At 35.7% G+C, this 27573-nt stretch overlaps 2 protein-coding genes across 5 annotated transcripts in view; both read right to left on the reverse strand.

The window, feature by feature from the left end:
* Window positions 1-27573, reverse strand: part of LOC5567317 (ion transport peptide-like) — a 104687-nt gene that overhangs the window by 75852 nt on the left and 1262 nt on the right. Inside the window, exon 1 of one of the 4 annotated variants that reach the window (XM_021843062.1) lies at window positions 13124-13795. The exons of 2 other annotated variants lie outside the window; for them this stretch is intronic. In XM_021843062.1, coding sequence (XP_021698754.1) covers window positions 13124-13147 — 24 coding nt within the window. In that variant the 5' untranslated portion in view covers window positions 13148-13795. Of the gene's footprint in view, window positions 1-13123; window positions 13796-27573 lie in introns of those variants that run through there. One more of the 4 variants, XM_021843061.1, reaches the window with a different exon arrangement.
* Window positions 1-27573, reverse strand: part of LOC5572270 (deoxyribodipyrimidine photo-lyase) — a 206869-nt gene that overhangs the window by 48261 nt on the left and 131035 nt on the right. The gene's annotated exons all lie outside the window — the stretch shown is intronic.

The following is a 27573-nucleotide window of genomic DNA, read 5'->3' on the forward strand; positions in this document are numbered from 1 at the left end:
CCCGTTATTATAACTTAGCCATCCATTTATAGATCATCTATAAATCACGCAGTTTATTAAAGGGGAGGAGGATCTGAGCAAAGGACCAAAATACTACGGAAAGATCCGTATCGTGATTGCTGAAAATCTAAAAAAATGGCCACGTGGTTCATGGGCAGCCCCTTATGTGTATGTTTTTTTTTTTTTTTGCTCAAAATCCTTCAACCCGAGATTTCAAGATTTTCCTTAAAAAAACGAACAAAAACCTTACAAATCTCTTACAAAAATAGTTCCAGGTATTATTCAAGGATTCGACCAGAGTTTCTAAGAACAATACCTACAATCCCAGCTCTAAGAATTTCGCAACAATATTTAATAAATTTCCCAAAATTCGTGAGAGATTCATAAGATAAATTCTGGCATTCATAAGATAAAATCTGGCAGAATCGTTTCGTAATTGCTTAAAAAATGTGTGCATAGATTCTTGTAATGAGTCCTGGAAAAATGTGTACATTGATCAAAAGCAGTACGATTCTCATAAGTACTAGGAAGCCGATAACAATAGTGGAGTCCTCTACTAGGAAGGAAAAGTAAAATGATAAAATTATTGTTTATACAAGAAATTGCTTCAGCCACTATTGGTAAACGAGTTACAAAGCTCCGGTTGATTTTCGCATAGGTTTAACATTTTTTCATTCTAGCAGTAGTTGAAATCTTTTGAATGATCAGGGTCGAAATTACAAATGTGAAGGTGCCGGAAGGCCTCATTCCATTCATTAGAGTGTCATTTTTGTATCAATTGACTCCAAAATAAGCCTGATGTCGTCAGAGGGATTCAATAGAAGCGTAAAAATGGATGTCATTTTAAGAAATTATCATTTCAGACGTATTATGCCATATAACTATTATGCCAAACGACCATTATGCCAAGCGACCGTTATGCCAAACGACCATTATGCCAAACGACTTTATGCCATTTGGGTCCCATAACAACTGTGCCAAATTTCAGCTCGATCGAAGAAGCTGTATTTTAGCGCCAGCCGTTCAAAGTTTGTATGGGATTTACTATGGGAAAACTTACTTTTACAAAGAAAAATCGCCCATTGTCCTCTATAAAAATTCTGAATACAGATCTCGATAGGTATTTCTAACATTGGTATTTTTAAGACCGCAAAGCAATCCGATGCTTGTGTAAAAAGTTTTTAAGCATAGACTATTCGGAATTTTTGTCCGATTTTGTCATTCCTTTAGGTGTTAATCAATGTCGCCTTGTCAATAGGTTTTCATTGAATAAATTTTTTCACAAGTGTCGGATTGTTTCGCGGTTCTCGGAAATATTCTTCATCGTAAAAATACCTATCGAGGTCTGTGTTCAGAATTTTTATGGAGGACAATGGGCGACCCCTGTGAATTTCTTTGTAAAAGTAAGTGTTCCCATAGTAAATCCCATACAAACTTTGAACGGCTGGCGCTAAAATATAGTTTCTACGATCGAGCTGAAATTCTACACAATTGTTATGGGACCTAAATGCAATCCAAAAAGTGCACTGGAGCGAGAATCTAAATTTTGTCCAACACCAATACTCACGCTTATACATAAAAGAAATCCGTCAAATATATTTGGCCTTATTCAAGAAACTCTGGACATAATGTTATGGAAATCTCTGGAAGAATTAAAAAAATCTCGCTGTACTTTACTGAAGAACCTATGTAACAATGAAAAGACTCTCTCCACTCTCGCTTTCTTTCAATTATAAAAGTACAATATTGAAGTTTTTGAGAAGTTATTCTCTATAGCGTTCACTTGTAGCGTCTACTCGAAAACAAAATCCACAGAGATTACTACATTGCACAGAAACAAAAATCCATGTTAAAAGTATCCTGAAAGCATGCACATAGAGTAAGGTGGGGCAAAAGTTCGACCTTAGTGGTATAATCAAAGTTTCCAGGAAAAATATAGCAGATGAAACAAAACAAATACCATACAGCGAACCTTCAACATATTGGCTATAATTTTGCTGAACAAACTTGATCCAAAATATTTACCCATTTTTAGTTATAACAGTTTCAAAATTGATTGTCTTAAACGAACTTTTGCCCCACCGGTGGGGCAAAAGTTCGAATCTAGTGTAAGGCAAAAGTTCGTTGGCTAAAACACAAAATATCAATAATTTTATGCCAGGCATACTTTGTACCAGCCGTAAACTTATGTTTGCCGAAAAATACACACTAAATTTTCATCAAAAAATGCCCAAAACAGGGTTAATTGTAAAACACACAAAAAATAGCAGTTTTTCGCAAAACTAAGTGAAAACGTAAAATTTTTGTGACATTTTTTGCACGAACAGGCAAATTTCGCTAAATTTGAAGATAAAATTTCCGTGGGTTTATACATGGGTCGAACTTTTGCCCCGCAGATTCGAACCTTTGCCCCGCTATGGGCCAAAAATTGATTTCAACTATTTATGGAAAAACTAATACACGTCAAAGCATCCTTATGATAGGCCTAGAAACGCCCTTACATAAGATATTGAAAATATTTTATCTTCATTTGGTTCCATGCATCGAAAGTTTAACCAAATATTACAATATTTACGTCGAAAAACAACAAATAGCCATAACTTTTCCAAATCTCAATCAATTTTTATGATATTTGGAGTGAAAGTCGCTTACTTGAATAGCATTCGAACTTCCGTGACATTTCTAAGTTTTGATTTGATTTGAGATAGAAATCTTAAAAAGAAAATCTTGCCCCACTCGAACTTTTGCCCCACCTTACTCTAAAGGGAATACCTGATATGTCGCATATTTACACTACAAATCATGTGATATTATAAGAATAGCTACATTTCCGCTATACATCGCGTTATCGAACATTTATTATTTCGTAATTTTATTAATTACGCGACAATTTGCACAAATTCAGGTAGGTTGTGTAATTTTTACGATTTGCAGTGTAAATTTGCGATAAATCTGGCTTTTTCTTTTAAGTGCATGATTTTATGATTAAATTAAAAATAAACTCTTGTGTTCAATTAATTTTGTAATTTTAGCTTGAAATCTGTATCCTATGAAGAGGTCTTGAGATCACAGCAATCATAAATTAATAATAACCCTATTTTTTTTACATTACAGCAATGAGATTGTGGTGAAATTGCCATGTAATTTTGAGGCTCCTATGTGATTTTATAACATTGAATGGCGATAATGGATATGTGATTCTAAATATTTCCGAAGTATTCTCGTTATTCCAATTCTTGTAATTTAAAATCAATTCCTACAATAGTTGTTGGATTGACAAAATATTTTTTGAAACTCTGGTAGGAATCTCTTGATATTCCGTTCAAAATTTTGAGATTATAACTTTATGACTTCTTATAACTTTCATTCAATTCTTTGAAATCTTGTATTCAATTCGATCTGGTGGGAATGTTGAGATTTTTATGGGAATTGTGGTGACTCCGCTGGTAATCTATAGAATTTAATAGGGATTGCCTCTGCAACACCATGATTCCCAGCCAAATTACAAAGATCTTTACTGCCATCACAAAAAATCCCATCGCAATCCAACATACAAAAGGTTCGAACTAGAATTATAGATTTACTTTGAAATCCTAACGGAACTGAAAATCAACGGAACCTCAAAGTTTTTACAAAAAATCCAAGGATATGCCTGCAAAATATTTGGCACTCGGATAGTTTTCGGCTGATACAAATAATAATTTTCTTTTATATCACTTCAAAAATCCCAAAATTTTGAGAGGTGGAAAAAAAACAAGTAAAAAAACAGATAAAACGACGACCCAGTGAACGTTTGAAAAAAGTTCGACCACTATCGTTTTGAAATTAAAAAAACCCAAAAAATATTTTTTTGTTCCTCATTTATTTTTATCCCCCCCTCGTACCATCCAAGTGATCTCGAGCATGGAAGAAAATTAATATTTTTATCAGCCAAATTCCTTGCAAGATGCGTTATGGATTTTGTGAAATCTTTCAATGATCTTTTTTAGAAGTCTGATTTTCAATTAACCTCAAATAAATTTATTAAAACGCATTTTTTTATGAATATGTATGCTGCAGACAACCTATGAAAAATTCAAATACAATATTAACCTTTCTAACAAACTAGTCTATTTTGAATTTATTTTCCTCTGGCTACACCTATACGCCTCCAAGCGCGAAACGTAACATACTGTTAGCCATCTATACTTTGGTAGCGCAACTGGTCAGATGATGAGATATTTGATTTTTCACGCATCCATCACATGCCGCTGTGAGGAAAAATGTTTTATTTTCCTGATATAAGACGGTTCACAGTGAAACAGTTAGGCGGAAAAGGTAGGAATATCCATTCTCTATGTTCTACATACGTTTGTTTTTTGTATTATTGCACTACTTTCATAAAAATTTAGATCCGGGTGGTAGGAGCACTAGTTTGAGGTTGGAAAACTAGGATATGTGAGGTTAGTTTCATTGGAACTTTCGCCTGAGCGATTTTTGCGCTTGAATAAAACACGTTTCGGGACATTCTCCGCTGCCCCTAAAAACACCATTGGGTAGATAAATGAATTCTCTACCATTGGATCTTATTCAATTTCATGCATGACTTCACTTAAGCGGTGAAAATAAATATTTTGTTCCGAATGTTTTGAAACCATGAATGGTTTTGACATTGCTTTCGGAAACCATCATCATGAGGACAGCAGCACACCTCAGCGGACGAATTGTCGTCTTGGGAGCGAATTGCTCCGATGAACTTGAAATTTTCACTGTAGATTGGAATTAACATGAAACTCACAATAACTGAAAATGCATAGTTTTTATAATCAAACTTTTGCAAATCACACATTTTTTAGAAATATTTTCTAGGATGACAGTCAATTGGTCAGCGTATATTCCTGCTCACGATTTGTTTCTCTTGTTTGCATTATATTAGAAACCTTTTAGGGTAGGTGTACCAGTTATGACCATAGCACTTCCCTGTTACGCCATACGTGATAGATTGATGGTTCCCAGATTTCGAAAGGTTTTGTGTGTTTTAGCAGTCATAACTGGTACACTTTTCCTATATAAATTTAATTCTAAGCTTGGAACAGCTATCGGTTAGATAAAATACCCAGCTTCTAAGTATTTGGCTATATTCCTCAGTACAGTACGTAGTTTAAACATGAACTTCCGGTAATTATTGCTAATAAATTTCAGTAAAGCAAATTTCCTTCTACAAATGACGCAGCATTAGGGCAAGATCCCATTTCCCAACAATAGACGCCCGTTTCGTCAGAGATGGGGATTTTTTCTAACACACTTCCAGACAATCTAGTATCTACGCCGCCAACTAGCCAGTAGAGCAAATTAGCCATACATGAGAACAACAGGTATCCGGTAGTAGCGTTTCTAATGAACAACTGTGCACTGTCACTGTAGCAAACGATAATCGTGCGATAAATCTAATTGAAGTAGTAATTAAACGGTGATAAACGATGAATAAATCTGAAGTTGAGTTTCATAAACTAGTTGCTTGGTGTAATTATTTTTCTTGTGAGTCACATCATGTAAATACGACTTGTATTGTTTGTTTTCGAGAATGTCAAGTTTGGCAAGTTTGGTATTCAATTTTTTGTACCAACCTTTTTCGATAATACAACAATAAGAACACTTGAACGTTAGTTGTTTAGAAGTTATACTTGATAAAACTTCTTGAATAAAATAAAATTTACTCCTATATTACAACATACAACATTTGTTGCATCAGAATAAATTATTGTAGTTAATTATCACACTAAGCCGGTAGCAACGATTATAGCTATTTAGGCAAGGATGAAGTGTACAACATGCTCTGTCCAAGGTTGATAATTGATCTCTCGGAAAGTGAAACCTAATGGAATTGTTAGTTTTTATCGATTGGAAACCTAGCATGGAAATTTTACAAGGGTTGAAATTACTCAGGAATCTCGCTACCAGACAGACAGCAATTATCTCATTTTGCCCATGAGAGGGGCTCGGTTTCGATTTATGGCCTATATTGCAATACACGTTCATGTGTCGTAATCACCGTGCCCCGCAACCGGGGACAGAGCACTAGGTGGACAATATCTACAGACGATGACGTCAGTGGAATTTCCTAAACGAACTTTTACTCACAGTTGATTCAGTCAGAGCCATAGTTTGTTTTTCTGCACTGTTAAAATCGTTCTTGTACGTAAGTATTCACCTTAACCTACAAATACGACCTATGTGATGACGCATCTACTCATTATTACAGTTGTCTTCTGGATAGTGTGGTTTTGTGCATGGTGAGATTGGGTCAGCATATGTTTATTTAACCCTCTAATACTCAATTTTTGTGTTCGATCTAAAAATATCGTGATCTTAGCATCTTAGTTTCTGATTTTATCCAATAATAAACTTTTGAGTCATTGTTATTTATATGAAAACTTTCATTATTTCTTGTTGTTGTAGACTATCCACATGGATGTTAATTACTAAACATATACAAGCATACAAATACATTACAATAAATATGCAATACATATCACAATTATGACAAATAAAGGTAGTGTCAGTTCTGATGAAATAATTCAGCCAGTGCTGTTCTTTCCCTTTCGTTCTTTTACGTAAGTTATGTATATCATACATGCTTCAAGCATTATCTGATGAGCTAACGTCCATTGTGAGCTATGCATGCTATTGTTCACTGTGACCCCCTGCTGATTCCGAATTAGGAGGAAATACTGTGCCATAAAATACCGACTAAGTTCAGCCAAGTCTTTCGGGTGGAAGCAGACTTCACCTCATGGGTGGTTTCAATTATATTGCGCTACGACTTGTTAGATCGTAAAATGTTTTATTACATTACATTTCATGCACCATCTAGCGAAATGCTAACACGTTTACACTTAATCGAAGAAAGCATTCGATGTTGCAACTTGTTAGTTCAAAGCGAGCCAATAATGGGTGGGAAATAGTTGTTTTTACGCCTTGTTGCAAGCAATAAATGCTTAATATGCATGATAATTTTACGATTTCTTCTTCTTTTTCATGATTTTACATTCCTGCTGATATTTGACTTGCTTCTTCTTCTTCTTCTTGACATTACGTCCTCTCCTCACTAGCCTGCCTCTCAGCTTAGTGTTCTTATGAGCATTTCCACAGTTATTAACTGAGAGCTTGCTTTGCAAAAGTTGCCATTTTCGCATTCGTATATCGTGTTGCAGGTACGATGATTCTCTATGCCAAGGGAAGACAAGGAAATTTCCATTACGAAAAGATCCTGGACCGACCGGGAATTGAACCCAGAAACCTTCAGCATGGCTGTGCTTCGTAGCCGCGGACTCTAACCACTCGACTAAGGAAGGCCCTGAAATTTGACTTGCTGCTTCAAAAATATGTTCATAGTTATCATTTGAAGATTGATTTAGTAGTATGAATCTAGGAATAGTGTAACAAATATCGATTTGATTCAAATTCCTATCAGATTTATGTTCCGTATACATATTCGATTTTGTGTATAGATTTTTCTGAAATTACAAGAAAACATGATCAAATGCAATTAAATTCAAGTGATGGGAAGCGAAATGTCGAAAAAGGGAAAAAATGCGTCACATGTCCAGTTGTGGTACAAAATCTGAAATGCCTCACAATATAGATATCTCCGGTGGCCATTCCTGGGTTATTTCGGTGATCACAAATAACCAAAGTGGTCATTATAATTGAACCAGAAGAGTCACAGGTATTCAAACTCATGAAGATTGAGCCGTCGCGTCTAGTTTTAGCACAAAAACTGAAATGCCCCACAATACTGGTATTTCCGGTGGTAATTCCTGTGTCATTTCAGTGGACCCTAAGAACCAAAGTGGTCATTCATCTATAACTGAGCTAGAAGAGTCAGTCAAGATTCATGAATCATGACGATTGAGCCACCGCATGCCTAGTTTTGATGCTAACACATATTACGGATTTCCCGGTGGCCATTCCGGTGCTCCAAAAGATCAAAAATAACCATCTATTCATCCTTTTGGCAAAATACATCGAAACATGAAAAATGTTGAAGGAGAGGACACAGTTTATTTGGTTTTGAGGCATAAATCCGAGTAATTTCATCGAATTGTCCAAATTGCCACCTTTCGGGACTTCAGGATCCGAATTTTTCAGAGGATATGCACCGGTTATTGGTTCCTTATTACAGAACAATCGTATGCGAAAATATCCATCAACCGAATAGTACCGATATGAGTTACATATACAAAACTGAGATGGAAACATACTTTCCGGATGTTCTGGGTTTCCGGAACCGGATATGAATAAGTAAATTATATGAGAATCTTCATTCACAGTACACGTGAATACCTACTCAACAATATGAGAACGGTTCAGATTACTTGTTAAGTAACGAAACTACAAGTTGTCAAAGTAAGGGTCACTAAAGGGACTTTTTCCAGATATGGCAGGTTCCCGGTGGCCACAGTGATCAAATTCGGATCTTCGGTAGGGTTTCTGAAACTAGACATGTGTGCCTTTCATTTAAGCCCAACAGAACTAAATTCGGTCAACACACAGATTTATGCGAGCTGTTTGAATTTTTGGGTCGAAAACAACCCTAATTTACAATTTGTAACTTTTATATATAAGCTCTCCCAGGGGTCAAAAGTTTTGTTTCTGCAAAAATAAAATTTCCCACAAAAAAATAATTGTCAGAAAATTTTAAATTGCTAGGTTATTTCAATCAAAAGTAAAAGCTCAGAAGTTATTTTATAATGTTTCGAAGTTTTGATCCACTTTACTCTAAGGTCTAATTTTATGTGCTAAAGAATACTTTTCAATAAAGTTCATAATACTTTCGATAGTCAAAAGTTTTTTTTCTTTATTAAAGTGTTTTTTATACTCCAGACAAGTATAGCACTGATTAAAGTTAAGGTGATTATAGAACAAAGCCACATCTCAAATTTTCAAGAGCACAAGACTTGAGAACCAAACAGCGCTCCGCGTTAAAAATCTATCCCATTGGTCACCACCAGCAAGCAAGTAAGTTGATTGGTTTTCAGCGCGAACTGTTGTCAGATACTCTCATCTTGTGCACTTGAAAATTCAAAGTTTGACTTCGTTTTATAATCTCAACCTTAAAGCTCAGAAGTTTATAATTATAATTTTATAATGTTTCAGTAAAGTATTGTATCTTGCCACATAAAAGAAACTTTAAGTTACGTATGAAGATTGCTAGAATGTTGAAAATAAAAAGATTTTATCGAAATTTAATCGAGCAATTTATACCAAATTATTTCCTATATCACTACATTTATTAAAGTTTTATAAATCTTAGATAAAATTTCATATGAGCATCAATGAAACCAGCGTTTAAAACTATTTTGGCTCAAAATAGTGACATACTGGAGCATTTCTGAGAACAGCATCAGATTCAGCAGTCCCATATTTACTAGACAAAATGTAACGCTGTCACATTCATCCTATCCATAACTAAAATTTGAAGAACACATTGATTTGTCTTTCATTTCTGTATTGTTGGTTAATGGAAAATATATAAGATATTATAGAAGAACCAAATGGAAAAAAGTTAAACTTGACGATTTTCCAATAGGATGAAAATAATAGCTATTTGAGCCATGGAACACTTATCCTACAAGCATGATCTACAACTGTGGTTTATCATATTTTAAGTACCGTAAAACGTGGTATCTTTGATAATGCGGGTATCTTTGCTGGTGCGTTATCCACCACATACTAAACCAAATATCATAATTTCTGTTAATCGGTTAAGCAAAACGAATGCAAAACTAAAAAATATAAGAGTAAGATACTTCATACTAGAGCTGTTTTCATTTGAAATGAGAACATTTGATGGTTTATATACGAATATTGATGCGATTTTAGCATTTTAAAAACGCGTACCGTAATCCGGGGTAACATTGATCAGTTTTTAGGATATTTCTTAAATATTTCATTCAAAAATGTAAATGTTGTGAGTTTTATATTTTTAAAACAAGTACTGCCACGCATAGCTCGAGACTGTATACTGTATTTTGTTTTTTGAAAGATTCAAGCATGTTGACAAAAATGTTTTATGTGAATTTTTCATTTAGCTGATATGGGGTAACATTGATCATCCATGTAAACAACGTTCGGTAATATTGAAAATGTCGTTACTTACATAAATCATGGCCCCTGAAGCCGAATATGATGTCCAAACGTTTACATCTCATTTACTTTTTGAGTTATTTTAAAATTAAAAACACCTTGAACAGCGTAATACGCCTAAAGGTAGGCAATTTCCGAAAGGAAATCTACATTCTTAACAGTAATTCGTGAATGTTACCTAATTGAATATACTTATAAAAGTTTTGACAGCGGTATCGTTTTCGGCGATGCCATTTTTAGTGAGAACCGCATTTTCCTTGCTTATATCGCTTGCAGAACCTATGTGAGACATGAATCTTCGGTAGTGTCATCCTTAACCATTCAAATAATTGTTTCTAAAACTTGATAAATTTACGCATAAAGTTAACGCAATTTTAGCAAAAATCTTAATTTTTAATAACTTATAAATATAAGAAAGACAAGCAACATTCATGCTTCGGAAATATATCATCAATAAATGATGCTACCAACTTATTACGAGATGAGTCATTCCGATCAATGTTACCCCGCTGACCAATGATTCCGGGGTACGGTACATACAATCAGTTATACGATCACTATTTGATGTAGTATTGAGTAGGTCACTTATCTTTGACAGCCTAATTATCATAGAACTTGAATATGGTCTCAAATCTCTTAGCGAATATCATTTTCATAAACTGGGACCAACTTTGCAATCTAAGTCAGAAATTTCCATATAACGTTAAACGCCTAGAGGTACGCAATGCCCTACAAATGATACGTAATTCATTCAATTTTGTTCGATTATACTCCATTATCAAAGTTACCCCAAAACAGAAAGCAGAGCTTCGATTATATGAAAAAATATATATCATTCAAAATAAATCTTTTGGCAATCTATCAACTGCAATCGATAGCTAGAATGCCAGTACTTGTTTGAAAAATATAAACTAAGGTACCGTGGGAGTGGGTAATGTATTTCGCCTAGTTAGGATTCTTCAAATCCTGGAGACTTTATGCAAAATTCAAGAAAAAAGTTCAGAACAAGTTTTTGAAAAACGCCTCTTTACTTTTCATTTGATCAAGTTTATCGTTTTGAACAATAAATTCAAAAACTAACAGTTACATTCACGATTTCTATTAACTTCAACATTTGTAAAAGCCCCAATGAACAATAACATAAGTAACATGTGAACAAAGAAAATTTTATTCTTGTCAATTCAATTTTCTTCTACTCCATAATGTTTGTGCAAATCATTCGACAACATTTTCAATGTAAGTTCTTACATTATAGGACAGCAATTGTATTTCTGCTCTGTAAAAATTACACCGCTCGTTATTTGTTAAGAAAATCGGATATGACGTCGGATAACTCTTCTGGAGAAATCAAACGGAAACCTTCAATAAAGTATTCAGAAACTTTTTTATGTGAATACACCTATACCTCATTTTTCATGTTTTGAACTAGCTTTACATAGACATTCCACGTGATTTCCGTGCGTTCTCTTATATTTAAACTTTTCGAACAACGTCTTCCTTTTAATCGGCTGTCCGAAGTAAACATATTAGATTCGTAATATTTGGCAACCTTTTTTTCAGATAAGTTCCATGACTTGGCCATGATAATAACTTTTAACGCTTTGAGTACAGTGTTTCTTGAATTATCAGCATGTTCTGTTGTTCTATTATAATTGCGTACCTTGTATACTTATAGCTACCTAAAGAGAAAACTTAAATTCAATCTCTAATGAGAAACTTTTCACTTGCACACGTGCTTAGAAAATTGAATTTAGTTATTTATAGGTCTGTGTCGAATTAATTCTAAAACTTTTTTTTAATGCAGTTTAAAACTGTCAGAGAGGACAACTTAGAAGTGATACAGAAAAATAGTTTCAGAAACTTTCTTCCGCTGAAAATATTAAAATAAGATTGCACACCGCCAACTTGTTACGGAGTGATAGTTGACAGGCAATAAAGTGAAGTTTATCAAGATGTGTTCAGTAACTTTTCAAACAAACTCTTGTAACTTCTCCCAAAATCCCGATTTTGATGTTATGTTTCAAATTACTTTCATTTGAGCCATCCGCAACTTGCATTCAATTCAAGTTCCCATGCCCATAACTCAAGAAGATTCATGCCAGTTGCACGAAAGTTGCATTAAACTACGTGTATGACAGCTAGAAGATTGTTTGTTTCAATCTAGTTGCAATATAGTTGAGTTGCACCTTTCTTATCATCTACACGGCGTACCTGAAACCGTTATCAACACAAAAAATGTTCAAGAATTTTGCACCAGCCATTTGAAAGATATAGTATTCAAACATCTTCTCCGTGAATTTGAAAATATTCTAACGCGGGAATCGAAAGTTATCGTGATTTGAAGGTTTTGAGCTGTTTTGAAAGGTATGTTCACTTACTTCAAAATATTCTTCAATGACTTTAAGAGCGACTGGAAGCGATTGGCCCAGGACCGAGCCCAGTGGAGAAGACTCATCCATTCGGCGCAGATTCATCGTAGCGAATTGTAGCCCATCAAGTATCAAGTAAGTATGTTAAGGAGGGCATACCATATGAAACAGTATTACTTGAAACGTCCTGCCTTGTGGCTAACGTCCTCTATGGGAACGGCTTGCTGTGTTTTTAGAATGACACTACCAAGACAGCCTTGGTAGTTCACGGTGTATTTTTGACAGTTCACGTTTTCCAGAACTCCAGAATCAATATAATCTTTTCATATAAAGATTATATTGATACTTCCATCAGGACGTATTCGAAACCTAGACATTCTGCTCTTTTCAGTTCCATATAACTTTCCATGCTAGAGGTGTCCACTTTATAAAATGGACAGCTCTTATGCAAAAAGAAACAGAGATCATGTTTTAACGTGACGCATTTTACCCCGGCTCCCCCTACAGCTATTATTATAACTATAATTCATATAAAACTAGACTTCAATACACTCTTCAAGAATTGGAACCATTTCAGTTTCATTAATATGTTTTCATTTAAATACATAAAAAATAAACATACTCACTTTGGAGTCTGCTAATTCATTCATCTGTGCATGAACAATACAACCGTGTAGTTTACACTTTCACTTATTTAGATTGAATCACACTACAAGACATGAATTCAATTTTTTAACGAGTTAACTTATTACCGATTTCATAATCTATTGTATAGTCAATAATGTTTAAACAATTTTATCTAGTTTTCCTCACTGCATAGTAATTCTTCATTCCACAATTACATTTTGATCCGTATAAACGCACAAATCCACTATGTAACAACCTTCATGTATTGTACACACCAATCAACATTGTTTCTCTGCTTTCATGTCTTAAAGCCTGAATGTTGACCTCCATCTTCATTTCCAGGCAAATATTCGCGTGACGTTTCACTTCCGGTAGTTACAAGCAAATTGAACCAATCTCAGAGCAAATACGCTTCTTGTCACAAGTTAAAACTTCATGAAGCCTCTTTCCCGATTCGAAAAAACACATTCCTCCAGTTGTTTTGACACTGCAAATTCGTGAGCCACATGCGGATTGCCAAATCTAAATTTAGATTGACGCAGACCAGATACCAATTATCAACAGCTCAATGCTTTTCACGAGGTTCGAGAAACGGGGTCGGAAACCACATCCAGAAGCAACAGAACGATATTTCCTATACGATTCAAAAGTGCACGTTGTTCTGTTACTGTTGAATCTACACTAACGGTGTGTATGACATTATACCTTGCGCTGTCTGGCTCCGGCCGGAGAAATGGAACACACACCAGTCTGCGATCCCTATTAGGCTTAATTTATTTGTTTTGGGCATATTTGATTGCGCTGCCGTGTGCGATAACGCATGGGATAGTATCCGATCTCGGGTGGTATACTTTAGATCTGCACACAGCGAGCTAACATTAAGAAACTATTTAACAAAATATGCAAAAAAGGCCTTAGCTAGGCTTCTGAAAGTACTAACGATAAGAAAGCAAACTCAAAAATTAAAGTCTTTTTGTCCAACCTTACCTTCTTTAGCCGAGTGGTTAGAGTCCGCGGCTATAAAGCAAAGCCACGCTGAAGGTGTCTGGGTTCGATTCCCGGTCGGTCCAGGATCTTTTCGTAATATAAATTTCCTTGACTTCTCTGGGTATAAAGTATCATCGTACCTGCCACACGATATACGAATGAGAAAATGGCAACTTTGAGAAAGAAAGTTCTTAGTTAATAACTGTAAAAGTGTTCATTACACAAGTTGAGAAGCAGGCTTTGTCCCATTAGGGCGATTCAAATTTTAAAAATGTTCGAAAATCCAATCTCTAATATGCTCCTCACCATCCTTACCATAAAAATAGTGTTCTGTGAAATTCTCAGCTTTCTAGGTGGTGATTTAAAGGTGGTTCAAAAACAACGTAGGTTTATATGGAAATTACTATGAAGAAATTTTGAGAAATGTTCCAAACACACGAGTACTGTAATGTAAATAGAAACTTATCATCCCATAATGAAAACTCATTCTTTAAACCTTAATGAAGGATGTTGCTGAAGAAACAAATCCCTTGTGAGCTAATTTTGTTTGGGATTTTTGTACATGTTTGCAGGGCTATAATCCCATATCATGTTAAATAATAGCTAACAAACCAAGGGGTGAATCACTTCTGATGCATTGAAATAATTTTATGCATTCAAATGCATTTAAATGCACACTCGACAGATTTTCAGTTCATGGCTTGCTCCAACAATGAACTGTTGACATTTTTGAAGTGTCAAACTCGTTTTTTCACAAACTCAAGAGGAGTTGCCACCTCACCCAAATACAGATTCAAAGTGGGATTGACAGCCCCTGTCATATCTAGGACTCATGCAGATTCGGGAATCGGCCGGCACTTGGATCATACCAAGAGGCTTCAAATTTCTCCCTAGACAGTAAATCTAGTGAAGCATCGTAAAGGTGGCATTTTGGCGAAGAAGCAAACCTGTCCATAATAGCTTTATTCGTTTGTCGAAACTGTTGTTTCATTGACAGTAGGAGCAGTCTGTATAAAAAGCAGTTCGAAATAGTCTGTGCTGCGTTTTTTTTATTTAATTCCAACATCCTGCCTTTCTGGCAACAACCGCAATGCAACTCCGACATTCAGCGAAATGACAATGATGTGGGTGCATTGTAGCTCACATTTTTGATAAAAAGACACCGATTACCACTAATTCCATATGTCATGGGTACTCCATCCACATGGAAACCACGCAGATGAAGTATGTCCTACCTCGGAGGATAGCTGTAATCGTGTTCACTAAAATGAATAGATAAATCAACCTCAGGAGTTAGTTGTTCCCAATCTGTTCCAAACCCAACCCGAAACTGAAGAAAAAAAAAATATTTGAACAAATAATTTCCGAAAAATTTCCTTTGATGTTTGGATTGTTTCCGTTTCTCGGGGAGGAAGTTCCGACGGATCGGGGAAGTCAGGCAATGTATTCCCCATTATGTTCACTGTGAGCTCACTGAGATCACTGAGCCGCATTAATAATGCTTCTAATACGAGTTAAATGTATCTTCAGTTTTGAAATTCAGCTCGATAACCTAAAATGAACGAAGTTTGTGATTAGTGGCAGAACATCAAAAAAAGTAAACTCTTGTTTGGAAAAATTGAACCTTCAGATAAACAGTTTTAAAATTAACAACAAACAATGACTCGTTGCTATAGCTCAATACGCTGGTACAGGTCAAAGGTAAGTTGATGTGTATGTCTAAAAAATGCATTTAATGCAAATCGATGTGCATTTGATGTACACCGAGCAAGTGATCCACCCCTTGTAACAAACTCATGAATATCTCTTCTCCTATCCGTCAGATTGAATTGCTCTCTGCATAAAAGTTCTTTATTATGGTTTGAAGAATGAGTTTTTACTATGGAATGATGAGTTTGTACTTACATTGCAGTAATAACGCGTTTGGAACATTTTTTAAAGTGTCTTCATAGTAATTTCCATACAAACCTACATTGTCTTTGGGCCAGCTTTAAGGAACATATGTGAGATTGGATTCTCGAGCACTTTCAAATTTTGAACCGCCCTATTGTCCCATTGAGGACGTAATGCCAAGAAGAAGAAGAAAAAGTTGTCCAAATTCAATATCAGACGAAGGCAGAAAATCATAGAGTAAGGTGGGGCAAAAGTTCGACCTTAGTGGTATAATCAAATTTTCCAGGAAAACAATAGCAGTTAAAGCAAAACAAATACCATCCAGTGAAACTTCAACACATTGGCTATAATTTTGCTGAACAAACTTATGTCAAAATATTTACCCATTTTTAGTTATAACAGTTTCAAAATTGATTGTCTTATTCGAACTTTTGCCCCACCGGTGGGGCAAGAGTTCGAATCTAGTGTGGGGCAAAAGTTCGCTGGCTAAAACACAAAATATCGATCCTTTTATGACAGGTATACTTCGCACCAGCCGTTAACTTAAGTTTGCCGAAAAATACAGACTAAATTTTCATCAAAAAATTGCCCAAAACTGGGTTAATTGTAATATATCCTAAAATAGCAGTTTTTCGCAAAACTAAGTGGAAATGTAAAATTTTAAAGACAGTTTTCACACGATCAGACAAGTATAACTAAATTTGAAGATAATATTGGATTTTAGGCAATTTGCAAAATTTCCCATGATTTTAAAGTTTGACCAAAAATTACAATATTCACGTCGAAAAACAACAAATAGCCGTAACTTTTCCAAATCTCAATCGATTTTTATGATATTTGGATTCAAAGTCTCTTACTTGAATAGCATTCGAACCACCATGACATTTATAAGATATGTTTTGAATTGAGTTAGAAATCTTAAAAAGAAACTCTTACCTCACTCGAACTTTTGCCTCACTTTACTCTACGTTTGATTCGAAAGCTGAGCGTTCACGATTATTCGTCTCCATGGAGTTTCAATGGTGATAAAATGTATATGGGGACGCATGGTAAACAATATGATCAATATGACAAATGGTCCCATCAGATTTGCGAATCTTACATCCAGGGATGGGAAAAGTACTGTAGCAAACATTTACCACCTCCACATTTACATGTTTTTACACGACCATCAAAATCCAAAGCAAACCATGGCCGTTCAAAACAAAAAAATGTCACGGCTCTTCAAAACTGTAATCTTCTTCTTCCCAACGTTTTTTCAAACCCGAATGCGAAATGACTCGAGCACAGTGGTGACACGATTTTTCCGGCTTTCGGGGTTTTGCATTTTCGCAAAGCAAGGCAGCATGAAATTGAACTTATTTATATGTATCGCAACGGAATGATTGTGCTCTTGCTGTTAGCGCTAATAGATTTCAATTAGTTGAAACACAAGCGAAATATTAGCGATTTAACATTTTTTTTTCAATCATTCACCTCGAGATGGCTAGCCGAAATCGATCATAGTGGAGAGACAAAAACATTCAAGCAGTGTGTGAACCGTTGGCAACGCAACGCGTGATGGTATTGATGCTGCTGCTTTGTGTTTTGGTTGACTCGATGAACAGTGGTAAATTGTGGTCACAATTCCCAAGCCTGCATGAGACACGCAAAAATATTATTTTGGTTACGCTGTGTTTCGTTTCAAATAGTAACATCTTTTATTATTTAAATAGGCAAGTAGCAGTGGCAGTAAACGCCTATTCAAAATAATGATGTTCAGTGTAACGAGCTTGGATTCCAAGGTCAAGGAGTATCTTCGTGTTTATCACGTGAAGTCCAATAAATATCAATTGGCAAAGGATGCTCTCGGTTAATGACTGTGGAAGTGCTCGTGAAACATCAAGACGAGAAGAAGACTCTATTTCAGTTCGAACATAACGCCAGAGAGATGGAAAAGATCGTTTCAATCAGTTTACTTTGCATCAAAGAGACTCCATGAAAATAAAAAAAAAATATCTACTGGAAAGCTTACGATACTGGAAAGAAGGCTGGTAAAGAGGTCATCAAAGAATCCAGGTAACGATCAAAGTGTACAAATTTATAACGTTCCATGCTTTTACTGGTATAGAATCAGAATCTACAAGAAAAAACTTCCGGAGAATATCCAAAGCGGCTTCAATGTTAAAATATATTTCAAACATATTCTTCCTATTTGTGTATCAAATTCTGAAACTTATATGGATTATAATAAAATGGAAACAGTAACACCCCAAGACTGTGTGAAATATCTTCCCGCGCTACAGGATGCTTTGATTAACGGTTCGATGTGTGCAGCTGTATGCAGGTCATACAATCTATATCTAAACCACGGCTGAAGTTGGCTTGGCGATGCATGTACTGGTGCGATCATCATTGTCGTACCTTCACTTTCGCTGTTGTCTCGATAATCTGCTCTACCTACTATCACTTGCGTGCCCGGCAACGGGTGTGCCACTGCAAATATCCATTGAAGCACACGGCAATTCATAAAATGCTGATTGGATAATTCCATTAACTCTTTCTCTCGCGCCAACCATCGAGAGCAATCAACAGGGACAGTGTGGTTCGTATACGGCACCGTCAACCAGTCAGTGCACCGGGGATATCGAGTCCATACGATGGAGCCGCTGGGTCACCCAGTGTGTCATGTAAACGATCTGAGTTTTCATTGAAAGATTTGCCTCGAGAACCTCACAGCAAGGTTAGCCAGCCAATTCGATGCTTGCAGTTCACACCAAATTGGAACTAACTGACCTATGGATTGACACCAGTGTCAATAAAAATACGTAACGTATTACAGTCAACTCTCCATAACTCGATATTGAAGGGACCATCGAGTTAGGGAGGTATCGAGTTATAGAACACAAAACCAGTCCAAATGCGATCCAAGGGACCATCGAGGTAGGGGGACATGGGGCAAGAGTGACACCCGGGGCAAAAGTGCCACCTCTAATTTCACGTAGTTCAAATCAATTTTTTGATCTTTAACGCAGGATAAGAATATATTGAGTACTAATTGAGGGTTGTGTAAATATTACAGTTGAAAATGTTTAGTACAAAAAATTAGAAAAATGTCTTTAACTCACCAACGCGAAAAATGCGAATTATTATAAGAATGTAAGACTGGAAAACAAGGTTTGACTCCCAATAAATACAAAACACATTGATTTTTCCGCACAGTATTGATGATTTACAATTGTTTAATATCGCTGTGAGGATTTTTTTTCGAAAAAGTTCTTTTGACATTAAGTTTTACATAGAGTAAGGTGGGGCAAAAGTTCGACCTTAGTGCTATAATCAAAGTTACCAGGAAAACAATAGCAGTTGAAACAAAACAAATACCATACAATGAACTTTCAACATATTGGCTTTAATTTTGCTGAACAATCTTGTGTCAAAATAAATCCATTATTCAACAATAAACCAAAAATATGTTAGAATATTTATAGGTGAATAGTTTTGGGTTTTAACAATGCATACAGCAATTAACAATTTCAAACACATAGTAGAGATGTGTGCTGGAATAAAAAGACGAAGTTTATTAATAATGAACAATTGGGAATTGGACTGGGATTCACTGATTTATAACCACTTACCTTGATAATTAAGTACCCCACATGTGAATATTATTCAGAGCAAGGGAATAACTTGTCAACATGTCTGAATAAGGGCTATGTTAAAGGTTGCATTGAGGCTGGAGAAGCGATTTTAGTGCTATGCGAAAACACTTAAGTTAGCTGTTAAAAAAGTGTTGTGATTTTTGTTTTGAAATATGATTCTCGAAAATTTTATTACTGCTGTTTAATTGTTGTCAATTAAGTTGATAATGATTACAGTGGCAAATAAATTGTTTTACCGCTTAGTTCAGTTAATGAAGAATGTGAAAAAGAAATCTTCGTGATCAAGTGTAGTAATTCAACTTTTTAGTTGTTGGTACCCAAGCTCATCGATGACATATTAAGGAGTATTTTTTTCGACAAAAGATAGGCCTGTGTGCGTTTGAAGCTGTTGTTCGACGAGTTCAATGAACAATGTTTAAATAAGCATTAATTTCGTGTATGACCCAAACTTTGGTGTGTACATTTTTGTTAACCGAACGGGACAATTTTTCGACAGTGGGTTTAAATACCCTTTAATCAATGTCATTAATGCTTGCTGAACAAAAGTTAAAACTGTGGATGTAGAATAGCTTGTTCAACTTGATATTCAGCTTGATTATACTGCTGAATAAGAATGTTTAATAAGCTTTTCTTCAAATTACTGTTCAGATGCCACGGTGTTCAGCCTTGTACACCATTGATCAGCCAATATTCAGATATTACTCTTGCTGTTCAGCTTTCATTGTTACTTGGGATATATCGGGGATGTGTCCTCGGCGTGAGAAGCGTGTGTTCTAACCACTACAACAGGTCTGTCCGAGGCCCAGATAGTCGTAGCGGTAAACGCGTAGCTATTCAGCAAGACCAAGCTGAGGGTCGTGGGTTCGAATCCCACCGGTCGAGGATCTTTTCGGGTTGCAAATGTTCTCGACTTCCCAGGGCATAGAGTATCATCGTACCTGCCACACGATATACGCATGCAAAACTGGTCATTGGCATAGTAAGCTCTCAGTTAATAACTGTGGAAGTGCTCATAAGAACACTATGCTGAGAATCAGGCTCTGTCCCAGTGGGGACGTAACACCAGAAAGAAGAAGAACCAGGTCTGTCCCCAGCGGTAAAATGTTCCTTTAAAGGAGGATCCCATAAAAAACACCGGATATAGGAAAACAAATTAAAAATATACCGCAACTGAAGGAACAGTGTACCAATAGTTGAGATACTATTTGCACTGAAAAAAAAATAGTTTCTCTTAGTAGTGCTACTATTTGAACAATAGGTTTACTATCGGTGCAAGAGAGCTTGAATTTCAAGCAAAACTATTTATTTCGATCATTTCCTTGACTTCCCTGGGCATAGAGTATCATCGTACCTGCCACACAATATCTTCTTCTTCTTGGCATTACGTCCTCACTGGGACAGAGACGATATACGAATGCGAAAATGGCAACAATGGCAAAGAGAGCTCTCAGTTAATAACTATGGAAAAGCTCATAAGAACACTAAGCTGAGAAGCTGACTCTTTCCCAGTGAGGACGTAACGCCAAAAAGAAGAAGAAGAAGAAGAAGATGGCGGCCAAATATTTTTGTTTTGCAAATGAAGCTCACATGTACACAAGTAGCACGTGAAACATCTTCCAAAGAGATGCTTTGGATCGCGTATTAATAAAAGCATCTGTAACTTACCTGGTTCTAGTTCGGTTGCATATCAATATCAAGGCTCATGAAATTTCATTGCGATTCCAATGAACATGCATTTCACTCCTTGTTTGACGTTCAACATTTTTGAAACGACAAAATTTGCTGCAACTGTCCTATGCAAATAGCAATGAAGTCAAGTTTATCAAGATGTTTCCAGTAACTTTTCAAACAAACTCTTGAAACATCTCCCAAAATGCTGGTTTTAACGTTATGTTTCAAATTATTTTCATTTAAAGCATCTGCAACTTGCATTCAATTTTCGTTCCCCCACACCATGAGTTGATGATTGATGAATCTTCCCAGTTGCGAGAAAGTTGCACTAAACTACGTGTATGACAGCTAGAAGTTTGTTTGTTTCAATCCAGTTGCAATATGGTTGAGATGTACCTTACGTATTATCTAACAACGAAAGCATGGTCTAGCAACAGTTTGTTTTTGTCAAAACGTGTTTCTCATGTGCTGCGCGAAGTTTTTGCGAAAAGTTTAGATTATTTCAGGCGTGGCCTAATTTCTCCAGTACCCAAGCAGCACAGTTGGTTCCAACTCAAGACTAAACTAAAATTATCTCTTGAAACTAATCAGAGTTGTCAATTGTTGAAAACATGACTTACAATTGCACTGAATAGCAACGCGAAAAGCGAAAGAGGCGGAGTCTGTTTGCAACATATTTAAGTTATATCGAAATTGCTCTTTTGTTGCAAAATACTTAAAAGAAAAAAACATGAAAACAAAACTATGAACAAGAATTGAACTTGCGACCTCAAGATCACCAATTTTCTCCTCTACTCACTACGCCATCAGCTCATCGGACAATTGCTTCGCCAATGCACTATAAAAGCGACCACATGGCCCATTAACCTTTCAGTCGTCGCACGGTTTGCCACCGTCGGAACCACCACGCTGCTGTTGTGAACGAAAAGCGAGCTTTTTTCACTAGCGTTGTACAAAATACAACATCGCGATGACTGAAGTGTTAATCAAAGCATGTTGCTTATAACTTTACTGCACTCTTCGGAATACAAGTTCATTACTGGCGAAATTAGACCACATTTGAAATAATCTGAACTTTTCACAAAAATTTCCGCGCAACACATGAGAAACACGTTTTAAGAAAACAATCTGTTTTTAGACCATGCTTTCGTTGTTAGATGATGTTAGATGAATCTTCTTGAGTTGTGAGTATGGAAACGAAAATTGAATGCAAGTGCTTTAAATGAAAGTAATTTAAAACATAACATTAAAACCGGCATTTTGGGAGAAGTTTCAAGAGTTTGTTTGAAAAGTTGCTGAAAACATCTTGTTCAACTTGACTTCATTGCTATTTGCGAAAGGACATTTGCAGCAAATCTTCAAAAATGTTGAACGTCCAACGAGGAGTGAAATGCATGTTGATTGGAACGGCAATGAAACTCTATGAGCCTTGATATTGGTATGCAACCGAACTAGAACCAGGTAAGTTACAGAGGTGTCCAGCCGTTTTGCCGAATGCCGTTTGTCCGAACGCCACTTGTCCGAATGCCATTTGGCCGACCCGTTTGGCCGAATTTTTTTTTTCATTTACATTTTCATTACATTACATTACATTTTCATTGGGTATTTTACCTTCTTTAAATCATCGGCAGTTCTTTGTAGTTATACAGATAAAACGAATATTTGCATAACACTTGATTAAATTTTCATAAGAGATTTTTCCTTCTTTCGATCATGGGCTATTCTTTTAAGAGTGAAGTCCCAACTAACATTCACTCATTTAACAAACACCATTATGGCAGTTTTATCCAGCAACATGTTTTATAACATTTTAATAATTTCCATTGCCAACCTTTGTTAAAGCACTGTTCACACAAATTTGGAGAAACTTTAAAGCATGTCGTTGAATACCAACTTTATTTTTCGGCTTTAAAAACGTTTTACAAGCATTTAGTTCAGCTTTTATACGGCTGGTCTAAAAATAATTAAAGACTAATAAAAACAATAAAATATTTTTCTATGCACTTTATAAATGCAGTGTGCACTATTATTATAATAGTATAACAATCTTATTTAAAAATTTCCTGTCTACTGGATTCGAACTCGAGACCTTCCAATCGTCAGCGGTATGCCTTGCCATCTGCGCCATCCTAGAATTGATGATCATACCGTCCAGTGTAAAATATAAACTTCTCATAGCTGAATATTGACCATGTTCGAGCTTCTATTCGACAACGTCTAATCAACACATGGTACGCTAATCTACAACTGAACAAGCATATTATTCAGCTGCTGTTCAGTGCTGATCCATGCTGAGTTCAGTCGGCTATTTATAGCGCACAGTGAGAAAATTTATGTCGATGTTGGTCAAAATAATGTTTATTTACACAAATTAAAAACAGTCTGAAATGATTAATCTAATTTCATAATAAGTTTTAGTTTGTTCAAAACTGATTAATTAATGATTTTTCATAAACCTATTACATATGCATTGAAGTAAAAGTTCCCTGTATTATTATATTTGAATATATTTGAATCATTTGAAGGGTTAGTCCTCAGAACCCACCTGATTAGAAAAATATTCGAATATCTTGATGCAATTTTTATTTTCGGAAATGGCCAAGTAAATCATTTTTCTAAAAGCGCAGTATTTATTCAGTTGTGAAGAAATGTCATTTCAAATGTAGCTGGTATAGAAATTTATTTAATCAATTCTGTCAAAGAAATTTCAATTTTTGTTGTACGGAAAAACATCCCGAGCAGGCGAAAAGAGCTTAGCAATATAAAATATAATATGGATAGCTAAAAGTGATATTAACTTGATAGATATATGATATAAAATATCTGAAAATGATATCTAAAATAAACTACTAGAACAAAATTGGCATGTCATATTTAGAGTCTGCAAGATTTTACCTATAGCTGCGAGTTATTCATTTTTCATAGGTTTAGTAGTTCCAGGAACAAAATTTTAATATTGTTTTCCGATATTTTATCTCTTATGTCAATCAAGTCAATATCACGCTTTGTTTGTCAGTACTTTGCTACTACTCGGAATACTTAGCTTAAATGTTTATTTTTGTTTTTCACAATAATTCTGCATTTCTGGAGACTGACCATGTTTATTTTCTGAACAGCTATTTCAAAAGTTTCAAGAAAGCATAATTTATGAGCTTTGAAATGCATTCGGAACTCAACACGAATGTCGGATATTTTGTCCATTTTATGAAATTTAGCTATAGTGTGATCGCTTTTACAAGGCTTATTTATTGCTGAACAATGTGTTTGTTAATCATCATTTTGGCCTCTATTGGATCAACTGTTCTTATAATACACTAAAGCTGAATTAGGATTTTATAAGATACTTATTCAGCTCTTATTCATGCTTATGTTAAACAGGTGGGAATAGCTGAAGTGCGACGCAAGTAAAACGTTAGTTCGTCTTCTGAATATCCTTTTATACATATACATTTGTTTAGTGGAATATTGGCTTTTTAATTGGGGAAACATGTCTTGTTCAGCTCATTTGTAGAACAATCTTGACTAGTCGAATGAGAATCTTTAGAAACGTTTAATAAGTGGCGATTCAACTTTTGTTCATTCTAATGCATAACGTTGAACATTGATCTAAGTTTGTGTTAAAAAAGCACCTTCTCAGCTCTTTATAGAGCAAATTTTTTATTCAGCTGCCATTACCATTATTGAACAATAATTAAACATGCATGCTTGTTTGTGGCTCTGAATTGTTAGTTGGGGTATTTTTCATAGTTATTGGGATTTAGACTTGTTCATTAAGAATCTTTTTCAAAATATATTTTTTAGCACAACGATTAACTTAGGTGTGATGTCTTTCTCCTCCAAGATTTAGATTACAACGTGTGAACTGAACTCTGCAACAGTAATCCGAACAACTCAGTAAACACTTATGTCGAAGAAGCTCACTGGACTCCGTTGTGAAAAAAAGAAGCAAAGACATGTGGATGCTAGAACTATGAAATATTTAACTTAGTACGATTCGAGAGATCGAAGCAACCCGATTGACTGTTTAACGATAAACTTGCGACGATCGACGCGCCACCATATTTCATATAACGGAGGTTATTAGAACTAACTTCGAGGTGAAGATTTGGAGGTTATTTGGCAATTTGGAGGTTAAAATCCCCTACAAACACTAGCGATTTTGCGGTGGGATGTTGACGTTTGATGACGAATCCAGCAGAAGGACGATTAGGTTGTAAATCGTTTCAGTTACTGTCAGTGACCTACACAACTAGAAACGCTATGCGAATACCTTTGCTGGCAGCTCTTATCCCTAGCAGAGAAGTGAATGATTGCTTACATTTAGGACGTTCTACTTACAGCATTTACTGTTTCTTGAACTAACATTAAAGAGCTAATTATCTGTACATCAACGATGATTTATCTCTCTTTAAGAATAAGCAGAATAATTTCTTTGAAATTAATTAGAAACGCATGCTAAATGTAGTCCACTATTGTTTTTAATTTCGGCCAAACGGCATTCGGCCAAATGGCATTCTGCCAAATGACCCTTTCGGTCAAATGGCGTTCGGCCAAATGACCCGGATGTGAATCGCCCTACGGTTGAACCAAATGTATCGTAACTATTGAATTAATTAAATAATTCCGGTGCGTATTTTCTTCGAAGAAGAGAAAATTTTCTTGCTGGTGAGTAATGGAAGAAAATTTCTTCTCTTCGAAGAAATTGTTCGCCGGAATTCACCTACAGGACGCTAGATTTCATCGCTTACTAGCGTTCTGAGCCAAGAAAGTTGAATCATACTGTATCTTATCACTCTTATTCGTGGAATAGAGAATCGATGAAGAGAAATCAATAATGATATTTACGTCCTTATATAAGCAAACGCTTGAAATAGAGTTTGGAGACACCGAAAATTTCATCAATCATTAAAGTTTTATTTGCCACGCTGTTTAACTGCCGATGAGTAGGAATTGAAAATTTTCTACGACAGTGCGGTCTCCCAGGTACTGTGTTGAATTTTTTGAATATTTTCCTTATTCTTAGGGGCAACTTGTTTTTCAGAAAAAGAAACACTTAATTTCTTAACAATTTACAGGCCCCTGAAATATCTTGGATCTTCGGGGCTATCCATTAATTACGTAAGGGTTTATGAGGGGAGGGGGGTATGAGATTTCTTACGCGCCATACAATTTATTTTTAATTTTCATACAAAAAATCTTACCATGGGGGGAGAGGGGGTTGAAAAACCCCGAAAATTGTCTTACGTACAGTGTTGCTCGCTGTCACTATCAATGCTTAAATTTTGCTGATTTGTACAGGCCGACTGCGATACAAATCGGATCATTCCATATCACATTAACATCATGCTGTCTACTCCATCACCAGTGCATTGATGGCGATAGACTATGGATATCACTGATGGGTTAAGTTTAGCTTTAAATCAAGCAGATAAAATGGCAATTTATCTGTACGATATTTTTGACAGTGTTGCAGATAGATTGAAACTATGTGTTGGTCACTAAAAAACATTAACAGCATGGATAATTACCACGTGATCACTCATTCTGCAGTGATTATGATCTAGAGTGCGATGTCGCATCACTGCTGTTGGTTGTCAAATCAAAGTGATATTGATAGCTAGCAAGTGATATTGATAGTTTTAGACCATCAGCCATCAGCTGACATGATTGATATTAAGCAACTCTGCTTACGTAATTAATGGACCGCCCCTTCGGAGTTATAGTAAAGAAAAATTTTGCGTATCTTGCAAATCGCGCCATATCGTGAAAGCAACACACGTGAAGTTGAGAATATTTCCAACCCAAAGACATCATCGACTGGACCAAGGACGGAATACACAATCATCAACGTGACCCTGCTGAACATATATGCGTAAATCTTAGAGCCTGTTTCAGACAATTTAACTATTAATCCATGATGCGTTTAACTATGGAGTGCGCAACTTAATTTCCCTCATAATATTTACCCAGTTCAAGTGGTGTAGTTAGACTGCCATAAAATATGAGTGAATATTACCGATTGGGTAACTTCGATGAACGTGCCGCTTCTGTTTGATAATTTTCTATAACGATTAATAAAAAGAACACATAGGACGCTTTCAACAGAGTGTTACTCTGCAAGTGACAGGTTACTTGTTCAAGCGAAAAGAAGCGTCCATTGTTTGGTTACGGTCCAGGACTGTATGAATAGCATGCAAATTTATAAGCGCTCGTCATCGGCGGATAATCGTTATCATGTCCAATTCCTTGTAACTTGT

Source organism: Aedes aegypti, chromosome 2, assembly GCF_002204515.2.
Source record: "Aedes aegypti strain LVP_AGWG chromosome 2, AaegL5.0 Primary Assembly, whole genome shotgun sequence".
Taxonomy (NCBI): domain Eukaryota; kingdom Metazoa; phylum Arthropoda; class Insecta; order Diptera; family Culicidae; genus Aedes; species Aedes aegypti.